The sequence below is a fragment of the Ischnura elegans genome (assembly GCF_921293095.1).
Source record: "Ischnura elegans chromosome 13 unlocalized genomic scaffold, ioIscEleg1.1 SUPER_13_unloc_4, whole genome shotgun sequence".
NCBI lineage: Eukaryota > Metazoa > Arthropoda > Insecta > Odonata > Coenagrionidae > Ischnura > Ischnura elegans.
The window spans coordinates 6,618,448-6,644,122 of NW_025791660.1; the positions used below are offsets into that span (position 1 = coordinate 6,618,448).

Consider the following 25,675-nt stretch of genomic DNA (forward strand, 5'->3'; position numbering starts at 1 on the left):
ATTCAAGCAAAAATGAACATGTTCTAAATTTTATTCCAATAATCATTTGAATGCAGAGAATTTCAGTTTCAGACGGTGAATGATGGTAATTCGCAAGGTCATTCCCTAAATCATTCGCATGGCCATTCGATTTAATACCCACTGAGTAAAACATCTATAGCACTTTCCTGCCGGCGCCTACGAGAGGAAAACTTTTTCCGTCTTACGAGTAGGATAAAATTTGAGACAAAACTCAACATGTGCCCGCCCTGGTCACTGGGCTATTCATTGTGTTTTAATTTGGTTATGCGTTATTTGACGTCACTAAAATAAACATTCTAATCCCACCTTTGCGCAAGTCCATGGTCAATTCATTGAGTTACCAGTGTTTTTAAATATAACATTTCTTTTGTATTTCAATAATTAACTCTTCTGAAAGAATTAATGACATTTTTAAGCATTTTGCATTTTTTAAATGAATTCTTGCATTGATTACAGCAATGTTAGTGATCACAATAGGAAAACTCTAATTAGACATCCATAATTAGTATGCATGTACACTGTACATTGTACAGATGACTAGGATGCCTTCACAGCATTGCGTTGCGTCGACGCGACGAAAGCTCTAGCCCCATCGGCAAATATTGCCCTTGACAGCTCTGAATTGCGAAAAGAAATGAAATGCGAGAGTCGTTGGCTCCTTAACATTGGCCCGGGAACAGGTTGATTCACGATTTCGATATGAATGTTGTTTTTATATTTTCGCGACACATCATTCCTCAAAATTTACTTCCTTGCTGTTGATTGCGTTAAAATTAGAAGTGTCGATTATAGTAGTAAATCATGTATCATCAGTGATGGCACTTGCTTATGCATTATTATGGCAACATTCTATCTCCTAAATCTAACTACATGAAAAATAGAAAATAACGTACAGATAGTGAAAATGAGTAACGTGAAATGGTATCAGAAAAATTTATTTGGGATCATCATTGCTAAAACAACTAGGCGCAGCCAAGTTACCCAAATTGCTTCAACTTCCGCAATCATGAGGGTACAGTTATATTATATAAATTGGTATTTAAGAGACCGTAGTCACTAACAAGGAGCTCTCACACTGTGTTCAGCTGGTAATACCGATGACGGATGTGTGTTATGGTAATTCCATTCAATTCTTATGTGATTTTGGTCTAATTTAGAGCTTAACACTTGTCTTATGTTGAGAAAATATTCGAGTTTTTTATGATTAAAACTTCAATGTAATATTGAATGATGAAACTATTGGCAATCATCACTACTAATTCAGCTACTCCTGCATGCCTGCTTCCATCATACCTAAGCTTCCCATAAACGACAACCAATGCGCAACCGCCTGTGCGCTGCTGCCGAAACGCGGAGATTATTCAACGCGAATACATTTTTCTGTGACAGCGCAGCGTGCTGGCGAAAATACGTCATCAATTTTCAAAGTCAAATTTCAATTTTTCAGTTGCCAAGCCGCACCTTCTATGGAGTGATTGGGAAGCTTCGATTCCTTTATCTTCATCTCGTGATCCCATATATCAAAAATCTTGCAAAAGCTCACAACCAATCCGGAGAAAAAATGTCAAAAGTGATAGCTATCCTTCTTATCCACTAAGTTCAGTCGAATTTATGTTCGCCCGAGCGTTCACTGGCACCATCGATCATTGGCAATCCCTTCACCTCCATTTTTTATGAGGCACTAAAGATTAGATAAGCCCGCAGTCTGTGGGTATAAAGACCTCTTCCTGAGCCAAAGGATGAGCATATCTCGTTCGAGTTGCGTCTGGGGAACTGATCCGCCATCTTGTAGTTCAAATCCTGTTATCTTAGAAGTATTTGACCATCGTTTTGGATTAAAATTTCTGTAAGTTTAAAAAAGGCATTGAAAGAAGAGGTTTGCTTCATGAGAGTGAAATAGCTTTCTCATGTCAGTAACAGAAGTCATTTATTTGACGTTTCAGGATTGCCTTTTCTGCATTGGGAATAGGAGAGCCGAGGAAGGAGCGAATACCGATATCTAACGGGTTGCCTTTTCTATTGGGTAAGTAATTTCTAACGAATTTAATCTCAAAATTTTTTCAAATTATGCGAAATAGCGTGATAGCCTTTTTATATAAGAATGCCTTTCAAATACAAGATTAAATCTAATACAATCGATTAACAGAGTTTGAAGGTAATTTATGATAAGAATGTTGAGCAAATGTTTCATGTGTTATATCTATAGAAAGTTTTTTGCCACCGTGTATTACATACTTGTTCGAAGGTTAACAGACTTAATGCGGTATTTCAAAACTCTATTTAAACGAAATATTCATTTTTTATTCATGGGGCAAGAAGTAATTGCAACGTTAGTAAAAATAGCTTGTGGGCGGTTTGGACCATCTTACTCTGAGATCTTAATTAGTCAATTGTTTTTTACTTTTGTGCCAGATGGAGTTTCGATTTATACAGGCAATATCGACAAATAAGTACCTATTTATAATTTTTTACTACCGTTTATGTTTTTTCACTACTAAATGCAGTTATTTGATAAAAATTTCTTTGGTTTTGATTTAAATCGTTGACCTAAAGAAGATGCGTTTGCAGTTCTTGGGCATTTGTTCGCTTCACTGTTTGATTGTGAGCACAACGCCTATCAGCTTTCGTATCTGGATTGACCGTGGGGGTAGAAGCTAGCCAGTGTGTGTTCAGCTTAGAATCCATTACATTCATCTTCATCTCGTGATCCCATTTCTCAATAATATCTCATAAAAACGCAATCCATCCAAATATAAATAGTAAAAGGTGATATATGTCCTTCTTATCCATTAAGTTCAGTCGAGGGGATTGTAATTACTTTCGTCCAAGCGATGACTGGCAGTGTCGTGAATTGGCAATCCCTACACTTCAATTTTTAATGAGGGACTATAGATTAGATAAGCTCATTCTCTGTGGGTGTAAAGGCCTCTTCCTAAGCCGCAGGATGAGTAGATCTCAAGCGAGTAGCATGTGACACATTGATACGCCATTTTTTCTTCAACACCTGTTATTTTTAAGTATTTTTCCATCATTTGGGATTGAGATTCCTGTTAGCTTAGAAAAGGTATTGAAGGAAGAGGTTTGCTTCATACGAGTATCAAAAATTTCCCATGTCAGCAACATAAGTAATTTATTTTACGTTTCAGGATTGCCTTCCCTGCATTGGGAATAGGAGAGCTGAGGAAGGAGCGAATATCGATTTCAACCAGATTGCTTAAACCTATTGGGTAAGTACATGCAAACGCATTTAATCCACGCTTTTTTTATGATTTACCAATTAATGCGTGATTGTCTTACTTAAAATAAGCATGCCATTCAAGAGCAAGATTTTATCTAATACAATCGACCAACTGAGTTTGAACGTAATGTATGGTAACAATGGATAGTAAATACGTCTCTTGTTTTATCCTAAAAACGTTTTTTGCACACACTACTACGAAACTCTTTTTTAAAATGAAATCCACCAATTCCTTTTCCACGAGACGTAGTGCTATCGAAAAATAATATGTTGAAAATAGATTTTTAACTACCTCAATCAGAGGCCGGCATAAGCCAGTTCTTATGAACCGATTATTTACTGCTTTTGTTTAAAATAAATGGTACTCCTGGCAAAATGGAGGGAGACCTCCCGGCTGGAAGCACGAATAGCCTTTTTCGAATAAATATTCTTCGTTGACATTCGAAGCATTTGTTCCCTTCCGTTCGACAAATTTACCGCACATTTTAAGTACATTGACAGAACATATTTTAAATTACGCGACTAGGTGGGGTCACATATTATGAAAATAGGCAGATTTGAATTTCGTTTATAATATTATAAGGTAAAAAACACAAAAGACAAATTTGTGTCTATAAATACCTAAATTAATATTGTTGGGACAACTCTTCCTGTGCACTTTCATTCTGAGCACAATGCTATAAAATATGAGTATATTGATAACTGGTATTTAAATATTTGTACAGTCAAAGTAAGCTCCTACCAAGCGTATATCGCTACATCCAATGAAATACTGAAAGACAAATTTTATGAAAATCATTGAATTTTAATGCTGAAAATTCCCTCTGAAATCTGAAATGGGTTTGATTTCTTCAGTTATCAGTACAACAATTATCTCTTAAGATAAAGGAATAATCAAGGGAATTAATGTTCAATTAAATGTACGCGATTTGTAAATCTATTTCCCATATTGTCTAAAAGTGAACACACATAGCTCAGTGCTTCAACTTGCGATGGATATTTTTTTCCATTGTTTCTCTAAAGCGGCTTTTGCGATAGATAGATGTTGGGAGTCCTTTCCTCCGAAGTGACAAATACAGGTGAAGGCACAGTCAATGTGAGGCGGAGATAAGATATCGCAAATGGAGAGATTCATGACCTCAATGCTTCTCCATTTTTCTTTGGACGCTGAGTTTAGCCGCGAGAGTTGAAATGCGTGCAGAGCGATAAGAATTTTGAAGATGGGCTCGAATATCATCCTCAATGACTTCTTACGATCGATAAACGTTATCGAAACTTTAAGTAATGTTTCCTGTTTGCTTCAGAGATACGTCCCATTAGCGTCTCAAATGTAATCAAGATTTGATAACGGATAAGTCTCTATTATACTCTTTTTATTACGACTCAGAACAAGATTTCTTCCAATAGTCACTGCTTGGATAGAACATTACGGACTATCGTCTGGAGGAGTACATAATTACGACCCTACGGGCTCGATATTTTTCGGTGCATTTTTAACTTTGCAAAAGCGAGCGGTAATAATTCCTTTAATAAATAGCATTTTTCCAATGAACATTGATATGTAGTTAATCCGGCGTTAAGCTTTCTTTAAGATTAATTAATGGCTTTTCTTTATGCCTGAATCTGAAGGATTCAGAACGCTACCTCTAGATATTGAGACTAGGTAGTGACCAACCGTTAGGAGCCACCCCACATTAGGAAAGTGCAAAAAATCCTTCAATTCAAAGAACCAAATGAGTCTTAACGTTTTATAGAAGTTTCGTTAGAAAGAAAATCGCTGAAAAATACGTACTTAGACATGTGAATGCTGCTGAATACAAGTAATTTATAGCAGATATGTGGGATTAGCTATTACCACTGTCAATTATGACAATCAAATGACATTTTGTCGGCGTTTTGTTGGGAATATCGCTCGGGGGCATCCAAAACCAGGAGAAATTCTTTTTTTTGTGATGGGGTACTAAACAGAAGGTTTTGAACTAATTTTAATATTTTTCATTTTTAAAAAAACTTCATTTTTTCAAAGAAATCTTTTTTAAAATTATTTACTCTTCAATATTTTGTTTTCTTTGATGGAGGTGAGTATTTATGTTCCCATATTTGGGGGGGTGTCCGGACCCCCCAGACCTCCCCTCTCGCCAGGCCTCTCTGCCTTGGAGACCCCCTTTCGCAAGATTCAATCCTTCGGGAATGCGCCGTCGCTCTGCTTATCCCCATAGTGTTTATCTCTTATCTTATTTGTATTCTCCTGCTGTCCACCTCTTATCTCCCACTCCAACCGCTTTCGATCTTACGTTGAAATAAGCGATCATCTTCTTTAGACTAAATTCTGTGTGCGTGACCACTTACCTCTCGTCCCAAAGCACGTGAAAAGAAATTGAAATGGATCAAAAAGATATCATTGAGTCATTTGGTGATAACAGAAAAAAAACAAGATTTTATTTCTTAACGATCGTGTCTTCGGTCACGTACGCATTCGTGAAATATCGAGTTGCAAATTATTCAGATAAAGTAGTTTTTTCTTGGAACAAGAGTTGTTCTCCCTTTAGTTTTTTCACCTATCACAGATTGCATGGCAAAACCATTTTTAGGATGGTTTTTAAGTATTTACTCTTCGACTTGTATGATTATTTAGTTTCAATTTAATATTTTGCTTTAAAAGAAACAATTCTAGCCACAACTGGCCATGAATTTCGAACAAAAAATGTTCGCTCTAACGAAAAAAATAAACTCAAAAATAAATATAGAAAAACATTTGAATATTGAACAAGATAAGAATTTCAAAATTCACCTACGTTCTTTCTCACTCTTACAACAAAAGGCAAAACTGTTCGCTTTACATTTGTTTGCATATTTTTGTCCCCATTTTAGTGCTCTGTTTTGAAATCACTTCCGCTGAAGGGGTGGAAAAGTTTCACTTGGTACACCGCGCGGTATATAACAGGGGCTAATTTTAGAGATCTTCGTCAATATTTCTTGATTTTGTTAATTAGAAGCACGATGGCTATAGTATGAGGATGTCACAGCGCATCAAATGTATCTGAAACACAAATCAAAGCACCACAAAAGACGAGAGACGGCGACGGCTGTAGGGAAAGAGCAATCGACTCGCACGGCTTCCCGCAAACAATGGAGGGTGTTGGAGGCGAGCGAACAGTCACAGGAGACACCGAGTGTTTATCAAAACAATAGAAGAGTGGAGAAGGCATCTACGGATGGCATTCGGTTCTTTTTCGACACTTGCCTGTTATTGTAAAAATTTACTGTATTAAACTTTTATTTTACTAAACAGCTAGGCTCAGCCATGTCAAATATATAATATCTTCAATTAAGGATGCCTTCACAGTTTGGCGTTGCATTTACGCCGCGGCTGGCGAGCCAATCAGAGACTGCATTAGAGAAATGATGACGCTATCTCGCCAGCTCGGTGCGTCGTCTCAGAAAAATTTGACCGCGTCTGATTTTCTCTGCGTGAAGGCGGCAGTAAGCATGCGATTTTGAATTGGTGTTTCTTTTTTGGAAGCTTAGGTATACAATTATTCAGGAGTGGCTAATTTTATTAGTCACTATTATTTGAAGTTTTAATTTTAGATATTTCGTATCTTTTCTAAACATAAACATATCGAGTTAGAAAATAAAACTAAAAGGTCGTAATATTGCATTGGGAAGTGCCATCACTTTAAACGCAGACCTAATTACAACACGAATACATTCTTCTGCGACGGCGCAGCAAGCTAGCGAAATTACGTCATCAATCTTCAAAGACGGATTTCAATTTTTCAGTTGCCAAGCCGAGACTCCTATGGAGTAATTGGGAAGCTCTGATTCCTTCATCTTCATCTCGTGATCCCATGTATCAAAAATATCTCAATAGATCACAATCAATCCGAAGGAAAAACGTTTAAAGTGATATTTATCTTTCTTATCCACTATGTTCAGTCAAGAGAATTGCAATTATTTTTGCCCAAGCGTTGACATGCCACCATCGTTCATTGGCAATCTCTTCGCCTCCATTTTTTATAAGGCACTAAAGATTAGATAAGTCCGCTGTGTGTGGGTATAAAGGTCTCTTCCTGAGCCAACGGACGAGCACATCTCGTTCGAGTTGCGTCTGGGGAACTGATCCGCCATCTTGTGGTTCAAATCCTGTTATCTTAGAAGTATTTTTCCGTCGTTTTGGATTAAGATTTCTGTAAGTTTAAAAAAGCATTTAAAGATGAGGTTTGCTTCATGAGAGTGTAATAATTTTCTCATGTCAGTAACGGAAGTAATTTATTTTACGCTTCAGAGTCGCCTTTTCTGCATTGGGAATAGAAGAGCCAAGGAAGGAGTAAATACCGATATCTAACGGGTTGCCTTTTCTATTGGGTAAGTAATTGCAAACGAATTTAAGCTACGCTTTTTTTCGAATTATGCAGATTAGCGTGATTGCCTTTTTTATACAGGGTGGTATCCAGAAGTAGTAGGACTGATTTTTTTTAAATTAATTTATTCAACATTTTGATATACCGACTCAATACTCTTCAAAACCGGCCCTTTGGGCATCCACACACTTCTGGTAGCGAGTCTTCCACGTCGTGAAGGCCTTCTGGAAGTCGTCCTCCGGAATGCTGTTCAGCGCCCTCGTCGTCGCCGCTTGGACCGCTTCCGCCGAGTCGAAACGATACCCCTTGAGCTGCCTCTTGATCCTGGGGTACAGGAAGAAGTTCGGTGGTGCCACATCAGGGCTGTAAAGGGGATTGAGGCAACGTGGAAACGCCGAATTTGGCCAGGATATCCCTCACAATCCACGCGCCGTGGCACGGTGCATTGTTGTGGTGGAGCTTCCGATGCCCCACAGGTCTGGTCGCACGCGTGTGATCCGATTTCGCGGCACTTCCGCGTTAAATCTTGCGTTTACAGAATGTCCAGGAGGTACAAACTCCTTATGGACAATTCCAAAACGGTCGAAAAATGCAATCAACATCGATTTCACTTTCGATTTCGAGGTTGACGGACGCTCGGCGCGTCGGTCGTCCTCGACGAGCTCCCTGCCATCCCGAAACAACTTGTACCACTCAAATATCGAGGAATGGCTCATGGTATCATCCTTATAGGCCTGCGTGAGCATTTTCTTGGTTTTGGTTGCCGATTTTCGAATTTTGCAGCAAAACTTGATGGCGTACTGCTGCTCTAAATTTTGATCCATCGCAAATAACGACGAGGCGTCTAAACAGGAGGTCACTAAAACAGTTGTCCACACTCAACTAATGCCTGCAGGCGACTGCCGTATGTCGAAAATTGTTCCCAAGACTCCCCACCACAATATGCAATCTTGCAGACCCCCCTCAATCTTTCCGCCCGTGCGGAAAAAATCAATCCTTCTACTTCTGGATACCACCCTGTATTATAAAAATTTCAACAATCCAGACTTGTTTAAAAGAAAGACTTATTTTTTAAAGATGTTAAAAATATGTTTCGCGACTGTGATAGTACATAATTAATATTTTCAGCGTTTTTTATCATGATTGTCACTATTTTTGCGGCTGTGACCAAATTATTTTCAATTTTGTTTTCTCTAGTTAAATTATTGAATTGTTCACCATATAATTATTTGTATGCTGGGCGAACATAAAACATGATAGATAAATAAATAAATACTTCGTATGACCATCTGTATCTCTGGTTAAGCAAGATGAAAGAACGTCATTGAGTTAGAAAAAATCCTTTATTCACATCCGTCAATTAGCAGCTATCTTACCCTATCTAAGCCCCTTAGATTCACCTCGTGACAAAAATTGATCTTTATTAAAAGATAAACGCAAGAATATTGTTCTGGACTATCATTCATAGCAGTCATTTGTTAGGGCTCAAACCGACAATTGTTATTTTTAGAAGTCTCGTAGTCACCTCAAGCTTGCAATTCATCGAATCCATTTTCATCACTGCACCAATTTTTTGCTCCTATAAATCCTTCCGAGATAACATGTCAATTATCTGTGTTTGCTTCGTCCAAACCTCTTCCAAGGAATATTCCTTCGGTTTGGAAATTGTGGACCTTAGACCCACTGCCACTAAAGTCGCCGAAAACGAATTTATCGTCTGACGCCATGCTGATAACGTGTGAATATCATTCTATCTTCGATTGCCGTTATTTCGAGTACCTTTAGATAAACAGCAGATAAAACGCAGTTTTGTGAACGAGTGTGAGGTAATCCTGCACTTACTTTCTGACCAAAGACGACGCCATTAAGACGTACCTTGAAGACGTATCTTGGGGACAGTGAGCTAGAAGGCAACTTCTGAATAAGCCTTGCTTTTAATTTGCTAGATCCAATTTTAACTGTGAGTATAATACCGATACTATGTGAACTCTGTAATACTCTAATATTCCTGCCTCTGTGATTACTATATGCCATTAATTAGGAGAATAGGAAAGTTCCCTTATTAAAATTTAAAGAAGGAGACCCTCTGAGTTTTAAAAGTTTTATGTACAAATATTGAATAACATCGGAGAGGATGAATTGGGCTGTAGTGAGTCATGATCTGTTTCTCCTCAATCCCAATATCTTTCTATTTTGAAAAGAAGATACCGATATATCCCTCCCATTTGTCCCCTTGAATATTTTCTTGCTTCGTTGCATTTGCCTTCCTGGTGAATTAAGTCTTGCCCGCGAATGTAGTGCTTCCAACCATGGAATGACGACCTATCTTCCAGTAACACAGCGAATGTCCTAGCAGGATCCAGGAATCATCTTCGAAGCTTAGTAAGGAATTTTAAGGAATGCCTTTGCATCATCCTTTAGACATAATGGATGAAATATGTTGATTAAAATGCAATTTTATCACTATATCGATTAAATATGAACTTTTAAATGGGGACAACCATAAATATTCCCACAAAGCAGTTCACAAGAAAGTTAGCAAGATCCAAACGTATTATGCATTTCAATGCAATCGTAGGAAAAAAATTTTCTTTTCTCGTTTATGCATACGTTGTGTATATCACGATTTCCGCTCATGAAAATCCGGGATCATCTCAACCAAGCAACAATCTTTCTCCTTTCTTTGAGATTTAGCTTATCCAACATTTCCCATAACTTTCCCGGCATTATCTGCAAGTAGACGAATTGAGCATTTATTATTCACATTATTCATCCACCATAACAATTTGCTCACAGTACTAATACCCATGCTCTTGCATATTTTTCCTCGATTTTTAGCGGAGCGGTATTATTTAATCCGAGTTAAAAATATATAGAAATTCCCTATTTATTAACCCGAAGACTTTTGGAATCAACCGTAACAAAATGATTGCATGGTTCCGCCATTTTGAGAAACATTTGCCAACTCATTCCACGGGATGAACGCGTGCCCTGAATCTCTAAGCTTTAGTCACGAGGCAATTAAGATGTTCACACGTCACGCGGCGTCAGCCAATAGAGATACGGCTCGTGGTCTGCGTGTGGCCGAAGCTCATATCGCACATTTCTGGCTGCTTATCTCGAGTAAAAATCGGATATGAGCTCTTAATATTTACCTCTAACTGGTTTCACTCATACCTTTCATGTTTAAAATATTTAAAACGAATTAAGAATTTTTACTACTTTCTCCTATCGAGTATCACAGTTTAATCTGCAGATAATTTCAAGTTAAGGATAGCCTATATATATGCATTGTACAAATACGTTATACATGCATGCGTTATGTGTATCCCGATTTCCGCTCATGAAAATCCGGGATCATCTCAACCCAACAACAACCTTTCTCCTTTATTTGAGATTTAGCTTATCCAACATTTCCCATAACATTCCCTTTTTATTAACCTGAAGACTTGTCCCTTTTTCCCTCGCTGAATTCGTGGCTACCCTTGGCGAAAAAACTGTTGAAATGTTCAAAAGTTAATATGGACCACTGTTGAATCCAACAGCAACTGCTGAATTCATCAATAACTGTTGGATTTATCAGTTACAGTTAGAGTTAAAAGTTATTGTTAGGATATGGAATACTGGTAAACAGTTACTGTTAGTTTTAACACTGGCCCCAATTTAGTGTTTAATTCAACAGTTACAGTTTGTTCGCTAAGGGTAGCACCGTCTCTCTGCCAATGATAACCCACGGCCTCCAGGAGAGATCGTAATGCCAGGACACGCTTTTAATTGAATGACAGTGCTAAATACGATTCCATTCGTCAATTACACTGGACGGCTGTTGATATACTTTTCCATCAACCTGGGATATTTCAGATTTTGAAGGATGAAATGGCAGCTGAAATGTGAAGAAAATAAGTGAAAAAATTGCGTCCTTTTCATCCGTCCAGTGTAATCTGTGTTTTCTGAGGCAACACCTCTTTCAAGATAAATGCCTTCGGTTTGGCAATGGTGGACATTAGAGCCACCGCCCAAAAAGACGCCAACAGCGAATTTCTCGTCTCGTGCCATTCTGGTAACGTGTCAATCTTATGCTATCTGCGATCGCCCGCACTCCGATTACCTATTATTATTTAGCAGATGATACGAAGTATTAGGAATGAGTGTGATATTATCCTGCCCTTTCTTTCAGACCGAAGAAGACGCTTTTAAGAAGCTCCTTGCAGACAGCAAGCAAGAAGACCACTTCTGAATAAGCCTGCCTTTTTCATTTTCGAGGTCCAATTTCACTGTGAGTATAATTTTGATACTAAGCGAATTTTGTGATATTTTAATGCCCCTCACATTGAGCTTCTTTATATGCTATTAATTATGAGAATAGAAAAGTTCCCTTATTAATATTTAAAGAAGTATTTTCTCTGCGTTACATCAAGGTTTTAGTATGGATTAAGATTGAAAGATTTTTGCGAGGAGGAATTGGGCTGAAGTAAGTAAAAATCGCTCATATTATTAACCTAGAATCTTTTCTTGCTTTATTGCATTTATCTTCTTTTAGCTGTAGGTTGTCCAACGATTTTGTTCCCACATTTTTTCCGGCATTATCTGCAAATGGACTAATTTATTATCCATCATTAAAATTTTTCATCCACCGTAGCAACCATTTCACAGTACTAGTATCTGTACACTTCCTTGCAAACCTTTCCCTCGACTTTCAGCGGAGCGATATAATTTGATCCGAGGTTAAAAATATATAAAGCATCTTTATTGATTAGGTTGAAGATTTATGCCATAAACCGTTAAATAGTTAATGCCCATTTCCGCCATTATGAGAAACGTTTGGCTACTTATTTCACCGGATGAATACGTGTTCTGATTCTGTTAGCATTTCACTGTCACGAGGTTCACAAGTCGCGCGGCGTCGGCCAATGGCAATACGTTTCGTGGGCTTGGCGTGGTCGAAGCTAATAGCGGACATTTAAGGCTGCTTATCTCGTGCATAAATTAGACATGGTCTCTGAAAATTTGTTGAGCTTTTTTTCTGTTGAACATTTTATTTTAATCTGCAGATGAGTTCCGATAAGGATAGCCTCAATATAGGTGTACTACCTCCCCGTCCATTTTTCTCTCGCTGCAAACGTCCCATGCAGTGGCGCAGCGAGGGGTGGTTTTTGAGGGATATTTTCCCCCTCCAGAGCTCAGAGAAATTTTTTAGTTTAATCCATTTTACTTAATTGGATTGATATTGTAAATAGAATAGTGTAAGGTTTAATAAATTACCCCTCAGAAAGCTGTAAAGATCACAATTTTGAACCATTTATCTTAAAATTCCGAAATTAATTAATCTCGCACCAACCACTTATCCTGGTGGGTATTCCATATCCCCCAAACACCCCGGAACCTAAACCCTCCCCCAGCCTTAATTCCTAGCTGCGATCCTGATCTCTTGTACCCTCTTTCATCCAGGGAGAACCCAAGGCCTCTTTGAGCGATTGTATTGTCACTCCAGGCTTTTAATTGAAGGAAAGTGGTGAATACGTAAAGTGACGGAGTAATTGGTTGATTAAAGAACGGTAGGAATGATTGTGTGATTTATAAATGATTGGTCAATGAGTGATCATTCTTTTCGTCCTTGAAAATCTATCGCTTAAGCAATCAATCATTTGGGACTTACGAATTGATCGTCAGATTCTGGATTTACTAATTGATTTTCCGCATACATCCCTTATTCAATCTGACCTATATTGCTTGAGACGCATGTTGACAGTGTGACCCAATGTGGGATTATGCTATCCTGGAAGAAATTCGCCCAATACGGGGGTGGAATGAGATCCAACAGACTTGATAGCACTGCACAAAATGGCCGACCTTCCATAACTATTGACACTGTTTGCAATGAGCAAGGAGATTCTATCTATCTGGTGACGCTGTATCTTAGTTTTTAGCGTGGTCAGAGTCCCGCCGAATTAGTTTGACAATTTTTGAACTTAATCTCCGACTTATATTTTTAAGTGGCTAATTTTTGCTCTGAAAAATTAACTACATTAACCCATTATGACCTAATGTTCAAATCAACATCAAAATCTTATAAAGTTTGAGCTCTTTTGAGAAAATATCTAATCTGCATATTATTTTGTGGCGCATATTTTGTTGACGAAATAATTATCTACCTCGATAATTATGATAGACTGCCAAATTTTCATCTTTTCACAATTAAAAATCTTGAAAATTGATTTCTCTCTTAAGCAGTCTGGGTTATAAAGGGTTAAGTGAAAAATGCTCCCATAATCACAAGTATTTAGCCGGTAATTGCCGTTGGTGTTTTCCCATCATCCGTGATACTTCAATTTATGTATAAGCTCTGTGTTCTGTTAGCCAATTCAATGGTAGGGATATCCTTGAAAGTATACTTTTGTACGGTAGTTGTTAATTGTCCATCGGCTGTAGTAAAATTAAATACTATTATAAGTGCAGAGAAATAACCAGTTTATTCTCGTAAAATTTTATTTTCAGCTGAGCTGTTAGTAAAATATAACCGCTGATATTGTGAATAATTTTTCCATAGAATATGCGTTTGAGGTATCACTCCGAGAAGCTTACCGATGACGTTAGAAATAAATGTTTACGTTGTGCATTCCACAGATTATTTTAATGCATTAACAACTTAATTATTATATTAATTTGGAAATTTTTTTCTTCGCATAAATATCATCCTTCTAACTTAAAAGGGCATTCTTTTATCCCGATGGCATCAACCCAACTCTACTAGACAACTAATAAATAGTATCAACCGTATAAGTCATAAATATTACAAATGTTAGGTTCGCCAACATCAACAAAGAAGCCTACATATCAGTGTTTCAGTCGATGTTACAAACATCTCGAAACTATAGAAATTGCGTAATGAAATTATGGACCATAACATCGTAAAAAATTGCAATCACTGGGTTAAGTATTTTTCAATATGTTTTATACATCGATTTTCTTTATTCAATTATTTGCGTTCGTACACAAGTAAACCAATGCTGGAACAAGGGATTTTCCGCTTGTTCTCTGGATGTGCTATGGTTCATTTTAATGGGTTAATAGAAGTGTCCACTCGCGTAATTGAATAGCAGTGATACAAATGTTACGGAGAAATAAGGTAAAATTAGGGGCGCTTTATGAAACTTATTCTCACGGTGATGTGATGTATCAAACACATAAATTTTAATGCTATTTCTCATGATTGTAAATAAATAGATCTCTGCATAGTATTTCAATCCTAAGTTTAGTATGCCCACTACAGCTCATCATCATTCCCATATCTCTCAAGATTTTCAACCTCCTTGGGGCTCTTCTTGCCCGAATCCTTCTTCATCTGACTAAAATATTTGTCCTCATGTCTTAGTAATAATAATAATAACAATAACAATTTATTACTCCTACATTTGTTTTTTACATCTTAATACAATGAAAAAGAGAAGGAGGTTTAAGTCTTCTCGAAGGCCATAGGACCAGAATTAAGCCACCATCAATTAACAAAAATGTATGCCAATAACATAATAAATAGTACATGATACATTAGTCTGGACAATTTTCCATCAGTTTCTCTTTCCAATATGTATCCCACATATTATCCGCTGTTTCTAACTACGTGGCCAATTCATCTTGTTCTTCTTCGGCATACAGCGATCTCTAGTGGTCTTCCTACTACATAATCTCCTTTCTCCTTATTCCTCGCCCCATCCGTCCAATTCGTCTTCAGCATTCATCTCCAGCACCAAGTCTCCAAGGCCACTATTCTTTTCTGGTCACTTTCTCCGATAGTCCAGTTTTCTAAACCATATAGGACCACATAAAAACATATTTCCACTCACTCCTTCCTGATCTCAAGCACATTGGCCACGAATACAACCTTAGCTTGGATATTTCGACGCATGACGTCATTCGAGCCTCTGCTATCCCTGGTAATGGTACTGTAACCTGTTAGATGTGAATTAAGATTTGTCACACATGCATTTATGGCATCAATATCGTTGAATACTTGATACATGTTTTGATTTAGTGAGCAATAGACGGAACGAAGTGGTAAATTCACACTGATTACTACTTTTAATGATTCTACAGTGTCCTTCAGCTCCTTTTTGCTGACTTTTATTACTTAATTATTTATTTGTTTATTCACTTTTAATACTTTTCACTCGATCCAGGAGTTTTATCAATATGCTAAAATCCGCCGTTGCTTCCGTCGATCGAAGACATGGAGGAAGGTGGTCTCCCGTGTTCAGGAGAGACTACCCTTGACAACTTCAGACATGAATTAAATGTTTTTTAATGAAAAACATCTCTATTTCGCGTCTCTTATCGCATTCATTGCGTAGAATGAGACTAAGTGTTGCGGGTTGCATACCCACAAAACTATTTTCGCGATAAAATGTCATTTTCTCGATAATTGAAAGGGATAGAGCTGATGTATTCTAAAATATCAAGGAAAGACCAATGTTTTGCACCATTGGAAAAAATTAGTGTTTGATAAAACGAAATTTAAATTATTTACATTTTTTCCGTTTTTTGATAAAAATTTCGAAATTTCAAGACAAAATGGCGAACCTAAGATGTAAACCGATTCTAAAAAAATCATGTCTGTAATACCCACCCTTTTACGCAACTTTTGCCCGGTTTTACGATTCGCTCCTAAAAAAGTGGCAAAACAAGGCACCCTCTAATACATTATCAATATTACAAACGTTAGTTTCGCCAACATCAACAAAGAAGCCCACACATCAGTGCGTTAGTTGTGTTACTAACTTATCGAAAACTGAAGAAACTGTGTTATTAAATTATCGATCATAAAATCTTAAAAAAGTTGCCTTCGCTGAAAAAATATTTTTTTTCTGGGTTGATTGCCTTGATTAAGTACTTTGTATTCAAACACTTATGCAATAATATTGCGATAAGTGATTTCCGCATGTTCTCTGAATGTGCTACCTGGGGTTATTTAAATGGGCTTACAAAAGTGTCCACTCGCCTAATTAAATAGAAGTTATACATGTGTTGCGGAGAAATAAGGTAGAATTAGGGGCGTTCTCTGAAACTTATTCTCACGGTGGTGTGATGTATCAAACGCATAAATTTTCAATGCTATTTCTCATTATTGTGAATACATAGATCTTTGCATAGTATTTCAATCCTAGGTTTAGTATACCCACTGCAGCTCATCATCATTCCCATATCTCTCCAGTTTTTCAAACTCCTTGAAGCTTTTCTTCCCCGAATCCTTCTTCGCCTGACTCCAATATTTGTCCTCAAGTCTTCCTCAGGAGACTTTTCCAGTAATTTATCCATCTTATATGTTTCCCACTTATGAACTGCAGTTTCTGATTCCGTGGCCAATTCACCTTGTTCTTCTTCGGCATACAGCGATCTCTAGTGTTCTTTCTTCTACATAAACTCCTTCCTCCTTATTCCTCACCCTATCCGTCCATTTCATCTTCAGCATTATCTTTCAGCACTCTCTCTCTAAGGCTCTGTTCTTTTCTGATTACTTCTTAAAATGGCCCAACCTTCAAAACCATATAGGATTGCACATATTTTCACTCACTCTTTCCTGATCTCAAGCCATACGATCTTTCTGCATAGTATCCATGAATACCCCCTTAGCTTACGCTATTCAACACTTAGCGTGTGTTGTGCTTAACTATCTCTTGTCGTGGTACTTTATTCTATTTTTTGACATTCAGGAATTAGCTCACAAGCATTTATGGCCGCATTATAGTTATATGCTTGATAAAATTTCTGAATTAATTGAGCACTTTGGACGGATTGAAATGGTCAAACATGGTGAAACGCACAGCGATTACTACCTTTAATGATTCCACGGTGCTCTTCAGCTCCTTTTAGCTAAAACGAATACTTTTTTCTCGATCAAGGAGTTTTGCCATGCTGAAATCAGGGCTTGCTCCCCTGGCATCCCAGGAAGACCTGGAGGATGTGGTGTCTCTAGACACGAGCCTACGAGAGCTGGATGTGCTGATTCAAGACTACCCAACCTCCTTAATGGCTGATACATCAGCATCAAAAACAAGCAGACAGGATGATCGGTACGTATGAGAGCACTTTTTACAGCTTACGCTACTTTGTATCGTTTAACAGAGAGCTCGCACTGTAGCACTAGGGAATTGCTGAATCAAAAATACACCTCAGAGCACAGAGAAGGAACAAATTGTCGGCATGAGAGTTGAGCCGAGACAATGGAATGGGATAAATGAAATCTATGATAATATTTATAAGACGTTTTTTCTAACATCCTAGAGTTAATTTTTCTAATAGCTTTTATTTTTCCTTTAAATCCTCCCATCAATCGCTAACTGCAGAAAAACATGTCCAAGTTTGATAATTAATCTTTTTTTAACTAATTTGTTACTACGCGCAAGACGCAACGCTTCCTACTAAAAGGAAACACGCATGCCAATAAAACCAAGTATATGTTTCCATAAAATGTTTTCTTTTCAGTAGGAAACGCTGATTCTTGCAACTAAGAGAAAAATATTAAATTTCGTCCAACTTGGAAATGACGACTTTCTGCAGTAACTGATTCATATTAGGAATGAATGGCGGTTGAAATGGATGAAAGGTTTCAATCTAGTACATATTTCGATTAATGGCAAAATCTCAGCACATTTAAAACAAATTAATCCGTCGTATTGTAATACTTCACATCAAAAGAGTATCGCATCCTACGTAGGGTTTTAAATGGTGATCTGTGAGAGTCTCGTCTCGGTGGTCCAGACGAGACTTGAATCTCTCGCCGTTGTCGACAAGACTCTCGCCGCGGCGAGAGTAACCCATGGGACTATAGTCCACTCCAGTCTCGAAAAGTCTTGCCCCTTTATCCTTACCCATGTACAATTAGGTATATATTTCATTTTATCTAAAGGGTTACACCAATGCTTATTTTGTCAGTAATATAATAAAATAAAAAAATTCAATTTTAAATAAAAAAGGAGCACTGAAGTACTACATATATTTTACCAATGTTTATGGATGATAACTAAGGTAACAAAAGTCATAATCACCAATAAATTTTGGTTACGTAAGTAATTAATAGTATTTCTTAAACTAGCTACATCAATTTTTTTACAATATGTATTGGTTTTGAATAAATATACCATCTATTTGAATGATATTTTCATTAAATTATTCTCAGTACATAAAAGAGATAATTACAATGCATAATATTTTATTTTCTGAGGGGACCCGAGAATCTCGACGGGTTTTTCGAAGGGTCAAGACTTCTCGAGACCACTGAAGACTGAAAAAGAAATGTTTAACTTCAAGTCTCTAGCGGCAGTGGTTAATATTATATTTTTTTAAACATTAGACCCTGAGACCCTGATTTGAATGAACAAATTTCTCGCACAGGGTGAATTTTATTCCAAACGAGTCAATTTTCCACCTACCCAGCCGTGTGTTCATTTTTGAATGTCCATTTATAAAGGATTTTTATAATTTTTAAGCTGCCAAATCAAACAATCAAGGAGAAATCATCTAATGTGGAAAATGATTTTATATTTAAAGCGATCAGCACCCTTTGGAGGTAGTGGATGGAAATACACTGACAATAGGCCAAGGGGCAGACGCTGAACACCAGGAAAGCCCTTCATCCCCTTCATCAAGCAATGGGTGAGTCTGGATGTTTATAATTCACCTTAAAATAAAAATAGCCTCCGGAAAAATACGAAAGAAGAAGTATGTATTCTAAACTATAGTAAAAGACAGATTTTCCTTCCATAAAATACCCCTATTTGGTACGGAGGATTCCAAGGTGATGACATGGATAAAAGCTTAGCGGGTAATTCGGGGATATTTATCCAACTTTCTTTGTTATTTTCACATATTTGTGTGCATGTTTCCCTCAGCATACCTTCTACATTTTACTTTGAAACCTTAGTATTTTAATTTGTATCCACTGGTCGGTACATAACGATCATTAACCATGGCAAATATTTTAGTTGATCAGGGAAGAGGACCTATCGTACATCCCTGATATTGTGACCTTTCAGCAGCATTAACTAGAAATGGGTCACGAATCAGAATCTGATATGTAAAATACCAATATCTTGGTTTTCTTTGCATGTAATTTGAGGCCACTCTCTTTTCCATATCTAATGGAAATTTCATAAGATCCCTCTCTGACTCTTCCATGGCGGGCATGTAGAGTAATACCAGCAACAAGTAATTATTTTAAGCGGCCGCATTGCATATCGACTTCATAAGGTTCTGCTTTGTCCGATAGTGGCACTTAAATCGGTGATTGCGGTTAGGATAAGCTTAACAGCATCGAATATTTGGGTCCTGGATCCTCACAATACCATTCCTTACTTTGTAGTCTTCGTGATCCTTGCTTAACCGGGCTTTCATCTTGCCGCTACCTCCGGCACATTCATCTTCACTCTGGGATATTGGTTCCATATTTTGGTGGCTATCACTATATCTTAAGTTAGAGTCCTGAGATTTTATAGGAAGCAGACATTTTACACCACTTATGTCTCAATTCTAAACAAGGAGTTTCCATTTTCTTACGCCTATTTGTATTGAGGATATCCTCTACATCATCCAGCCACCTTTTCCCTGCACACCTCAGAAGGCACCTATCCTCTGGCGTTTGACTGAATTCCACAACGAAACGCAATCCTTCATCCTGGCTGGTTCATCTCGACTGGCTGGCCCCTTTAGTATCCCAATACCTTAGCATAGTAGAAAACAAGATAACAATTCAACGGGGACACCGGCCATAGAATAAGTCGTACTTGGCAACTCGCAATCCGAAGGAACACTTGATAACCCACTTCTTCAACCTCTCGCTCCCTTCCCCCAACTCCTAGACACGGTGCCATATGTACAGAAATGAAATTGTCTTCTTTATCAGATTACCTTGAAAAAAGCGACCAGCGTTGGTCGGGAAACTTTGGGTCCACCTAAAAATTGAAGCGGCGACATGGCCCAAAAGTTTTAATGCATAATGACGAGTACCTGCGGTAGTTTTATCGAGGAATTACCTTACTAAAATTCCACAATTCATTCAGAGTATACGTTATAATTCATTGCATATGTCTAAACACGAATTGAATCACCCATTATCAAAGTGTCTTCTGCCTTCACCTTACATTAAAAAAAGAACTATCTCTGCAATAGTACCTGCATATAATTTCATTTGTACTATCTCACTCTATTGATAATAGTTTGGGATGAATTGGAGACCATGAATTAAAATAATTAAGGATTTCCATGTATTCATAATCCACAGGTATTTATGTGTATCAAATGGGTTGAATTCAAGCTACCCTTGGGGCACTTATAAAATGATAGATGTCCAAAATCTTTCTATTCCGAGTCTACGGGTGGCGTGACCTATTAAAGTTTTAGTTATACAAATAATACCCATTTTATTTACCAACCTCCACATGTACTCCCACCATCACCTGCAACAGAAAGCATCGGTCATGAAAACACTCCTTCGTAAGGGCAGAGTGGTTTTTTTGGCGATGTTGCTGTAAAGAAAACAATGGGATCACGTGAAGGAAATTTTCAGGTTGAATGGATATTCGGAAGCTTTCATCCATTGCCACACATGAATTCATTCAAGAACATGAGCAACTTGCCTACTTCAGCGAAGGACCGACTCCATCCCCTCGACGTGGAAGGCGTTTATAGGATCCCGTGCTCATGCGGGAAATCTTACGTCGGGTAGGCAGGGCGTTCCGTGAATTCCCGTATTAAAGAACGCAAACGGGCGATGTTTCATCCTGACACTGAGAATTCATCCGTAGGTGTGCATGCTTACTCGGGAATCGGACATCAAATTTTTATCGACGAAACGCAGGTGTTTGCTCGAGATAATTTCTATAACAAACGACTTACTCGAGGCTAGGCAATTTAGAAATGCCCCCAGAATTTCAACCGAGTGTAATGCGTTGTAATTTACTTATTTGAAAAAAATGTGTCGTAATGAATTTCTGGATAAGATAGAAGGATAACTCCCTAAAACGTAGCCATATAATTCGGGGTACCCAATTAGAGACCGTTGATTCCGTGAAATATCTCGGAGTTAGACTCAATAATGATCTATCGTGGAATAAACATGACCTTACCATATTCGAGAAATAACCGGTCAAGCTAATCGTAAAATGGGTTTTGTGAAAAGTATATTAGGAAAGTGCAACGACAAAGTGAGAGAGGTAAGCTACTTTTCCCTCGTTAGACCACATTTGGAATACGCTGCCAGTGTTTGGGACCCTCATGAAAAAGGCTTAATAACAGAGTTAGAACGCGTGCAAAGAAGAGCTGCCAGGTATGTGAAAGGTCGTTACGATAATCTTGTTAGTGTAACTGATCTATTAGATAAACTCGGACGGGAATCTCTGTCGGACCGTAGATTGAAAAATAGACTAAACCTTTTTGATAAATTCAAGAGCACTGTTTTCTCTAACGAAGTTAACCATATCTTTTGGACGCCAACATGCTACAGAAGATCATATCATATAAATCAAATAAGAGAGATAGATTGTAGAAGAGACAGATTCAGAATATTATTTTTTTCCACGATCACTAAGAGATTATAACGGTAGCAATAGAACTCAGAAATAGATTGCATGACTTGTAGTGTAGCCCACTTACCTATGTAAAACTTAATGCATATTTCTTAATTTTATTTTTATTTCTAACAGCATATGGTAGTATAACTTCTTAGTAAGAGTGACGTTTTTTAGACCGTGTGGTGTGCATGTGGAAATCCAATTGCATGCTGCATGCTGGTGATTGATCACCCCCTGCCAAACACCCTAGAGGTGGCTCGCACGGTATTATGTAGATGTAGATGTAAGATTTTTGATATCGTTTTCGGTGAAAATTCGTTTAAAAGTCTATGAGTGCACCCCTGTATTAAAGTTTGAATTAAAATCTTATGGTATTAATACGTGTTCATATTCCGTGGAATACTCAGATACTACCGTATCCAAGTCACCTAAACGACCTAAATTAGGTGGTCTCTAATGAAATAGTGGAAAGTGCCTTACATTTTAAGTCGTTACTTACGTACACTCCTACGTCACCACAGCATTTTCCAACACGATCATTGCGAAAAAGAGTATAACGAGTTTAGAAGTCATGGAGGGCTTTAACCATGTTTCAGCCATGGATATGATTTGTACATTTTGTTAGAGAGAAGTGGACGTAGCTCGTCTTATTTCGTAGGAAAACTATGCACATTTAAGTGTATCATTTCAAAAGAACGTGGAAAGCATTTCACTTTGTTTCCTAAGAGCTTCCCCTTGGAATATGTATACACATGTTCGATGTTAATTGGCAACAATTAGAATGCTTTTGGTTTATGCGTTAAGGGATGAATTCAGGTGCATTGAGATTTAGGTTAGTTTTCAGTGCGTCCACGGGGATTGGGACAGGTGCAGGTAAAAATAGTTGGTTAAGAGGGATTTCATGTGGTAGGGGGAATTTTGCCGAGATAAGGTATAAGCTGTGGAATGCTACCGTAGCACAGACCGTAGGGGTTGGAGTCAGGGAAGGGCTTGGAGGTGGAATATATTGAGGACTGCATGAGATGCATTGTGGAATCGAGGGTGCATTGTGGGTATTTTAGTTGTTGAGGGAATGCTGATTATCGCAGCAGTGGCTGGAAGCGAAATCTGACCGATTACGGGAGAGGGCGAGTGAAATGTGTCACTATTGAAATTATTCAAATTCTGCAATGGTAATATAACCGTGCACTGACAAAGGAAATGTTGGCATAGAAAATATACAAGAAGAGTAAAACTTGAAAATGGAATGGAAAAACACTTAGGAACACACGCACACTTATGAGTTATTTACAGTAAAGTAGATTGCCTTATTTAACACAAAGACACTTAGTAAGCACTAACACTTACTTAGATAACACAATTTTACCCTTCGATAGGGCAAGATTACATAAGGGAAAAACTTATTGACACTTGAGGACACTAAAACTTGGGGAGCACGAGGATATTCCGATGGAAAGATGAAGCCGGGTCAGCGGTGTGGCTCGAGACGAGCAACGATGAGACTGGAACAGGGCTGACTGGACACTCAGGAACAGGTATGGGAGTGCAGGCCGTCAGGAACACAGATGACTTGGAAATCACTCAATAAGATAATGCACCAGGAATCACGTTTTAAATTGAGAAGGACTACCGGGAACGAGAATCAGGAAAGTACCCTTTCTCTTGCCTGTTTGCTCAACCCTCACAACTTAGCGAAAAGATCCGTCATCGGTTGATGAAGAAAGTTTAACCTCCTTTTTCCATTTAAATTTTATTTGAGTTTTGAAAGCCCTCGACCCGTTTTCTCGTAAGATGACTATTTTTCCATCTTGGGTCCAAACATTAGGGGTCCCTACGCAGTTCTTCACTTCGTGTAGAATCCTCTTGTGGATAGCACTGAGAGACTCCGTAATTAGGGAGCCCGTCGCCTTGAGGTTCCTCTTCACTCTCCACACTTTATCTCTCTCCTGGTATCAAAGGAATCTCACTATGATGGGCCTCGAGGAATCATTCGAGGTATTGTGTGGGCCAATCCTGTGTGCCTTCCCAAGAAGGATTGGGTTGACAACTTTTACCCTCAGCTAATTCGAGAAGAAGTCTCCAGCCACCTTCAGTCAGTCTTCCCGGTCATCCTCCTTTATTCCATGAACCAATAGGCAGTTCCATCTTGAGTACTCCTCAAAAGCGTCAGGACTATTGTCAAAAGTCCTCAGACTTCTTCTCCTATTTCTCCATTTTTTCCGTGACATGCTGCAAATAGTTCAACCGACGTCTTGAAGGCTACAAATTTCTTCTCCAGCGCAGTCAGGCTTTCCTGCTTTTTTGGTGTCTTCTCTTTATCCGCCTTCTCCCGATCTTCTTCGAAAGAAGACAGGGTCTTCATTATTCCATCGACCATGGACTTAAAATCATCATGGTCTCGGTCCAAGTCCTTCTTCAGGCCGGGCCTCGGCATACTGGCAGATATCAGGGTTGAGAGAGGGCTAACAAGAGTGAAAGTTCGACGTAGCGTTCGCTAGGCACGTCAGCCTCGTGCGAGCATAAACGAACAGCTATGCAGAGATCTAAGAGAGTATGACTAGATAAAGTGTGATGAGTAGGTTAAAAAGGGACTAAATGTAGGTTAATACTAAAAATGAAGTTTATTTAGATAGGAGGTTTCGTAGTTGATTCTGAGAATACCAATGTTTAAGTCACCTAGAATGACAACATTGTTTTAGGTTGAATAATGTCTAAGTAGAACACACTCAAAGTCACTAAATAAACAACATTTATTAAGACGGTAGATGATGCACAGCAATATATTATTAGAGTATAAACCTGTAACTTCAGCCATTACAAATTTAGGTTTTTAAGAGTAAGGTGAAGGTTTTTTTTATTTTCACTCGCCTGTTGGTCACGATATATGCATAAAAAATTCATAGGTCAGGAAAAAAATGGATAAGAACACATAAGAGAATAGCCGCAGTCATTATGAGTCCCAATTCAAAGGTAATCCATATAATGCTATAGATTATATATTCAAAAGTATATTTCACCTGCGGAAATGTAAAAAAAGATTTACTAAACAACTACTACTTCCTTCCAGGGACGGGGAATTCCAGAGTATAGAGATTACGGATCAATTCTCACGGACCCAGGACACCTGCGTTGACAAATATAAAGATCGGATGGAATTGGAGAAGAAACTAATAAATTCCTTCGGTCCTAGCGCAAGCAGGTGGTCCCAGCTGCCGATACACCATCTACTTTTTAAATCCGAAAGGGATGTGCTGAAGAAATTGGCGCACTCGGGAGAGGAGAATGTGCTTGAAAACTTCTACAACGAGGCTCGGAACATTTGGTATGATGAGAAGTCAGGGGAATGGAGGGACAACATTCAAACTCGAGAGGACGAAATATTGAAAAAGGCCATTACTAATGTGTTGCACGCATTGACATCTACATCTACATTGGAATGCAATGTAAACAGAGAATTTTTTCGTGCTAACATGGTTCAAGTAAGTATATGCTTA

At 38.1% G+C, this 25,675-nt stretch overlaps 1 protein-coding gene across 4 annotated transcripts in view; it reads left to right on the top strand.

Moving 5' to 3' along the window:
- The first annotated feature begins 1,739 nt into the window (after positions 1-1,739).
- LOC124173180 overlaps positions 1,740-25,675 on the top strand; it is a 52,327-nt gene continuing 28,391 nt past the window's right edge. Inside the window, exons 1-8 of one of the 4 annotated variants that reach the window (XM_046552699.1) lie at positions 1,740-1,867; positions 1,942-2,044; positions 3,168-3,248; positions 7,548-7,627; positions 11,801-11,899; positions 17,517-17,687; positions 19,165-19,269; positions 25,249-25,660. In XM_046552699.1, coding sequence (XP_046408655.1) covers positions 17,527-17,687; positions 19,165-19,269; positions 25,249-25,660 — 678 coding nt within the window. In that variant the 5' untranslated portion in view covers positions 1,740-1,867; positions 1,942-2,044; positions 3,168-3,248; ... (1 more) ...; positions 11,801-11,899; positions 17,517-17,526. Of the gene's footprint in view, positions 1,868-1,941; positions 2,045-3,167; positions 3,249-6,821; positions 7,452-7,547; positions 7,628-9,511; positions 9,584-11,800; positions 11,900-17,516; positions 17,688-19,164; positions 19,270-25,248; positions 25,661-25,675 lie in introns of those variants that run through there. The other 3 variants (XM_046552698.1, XM_046552700.1, XM_046552701.1) reach the window with 3 other exon arrangements.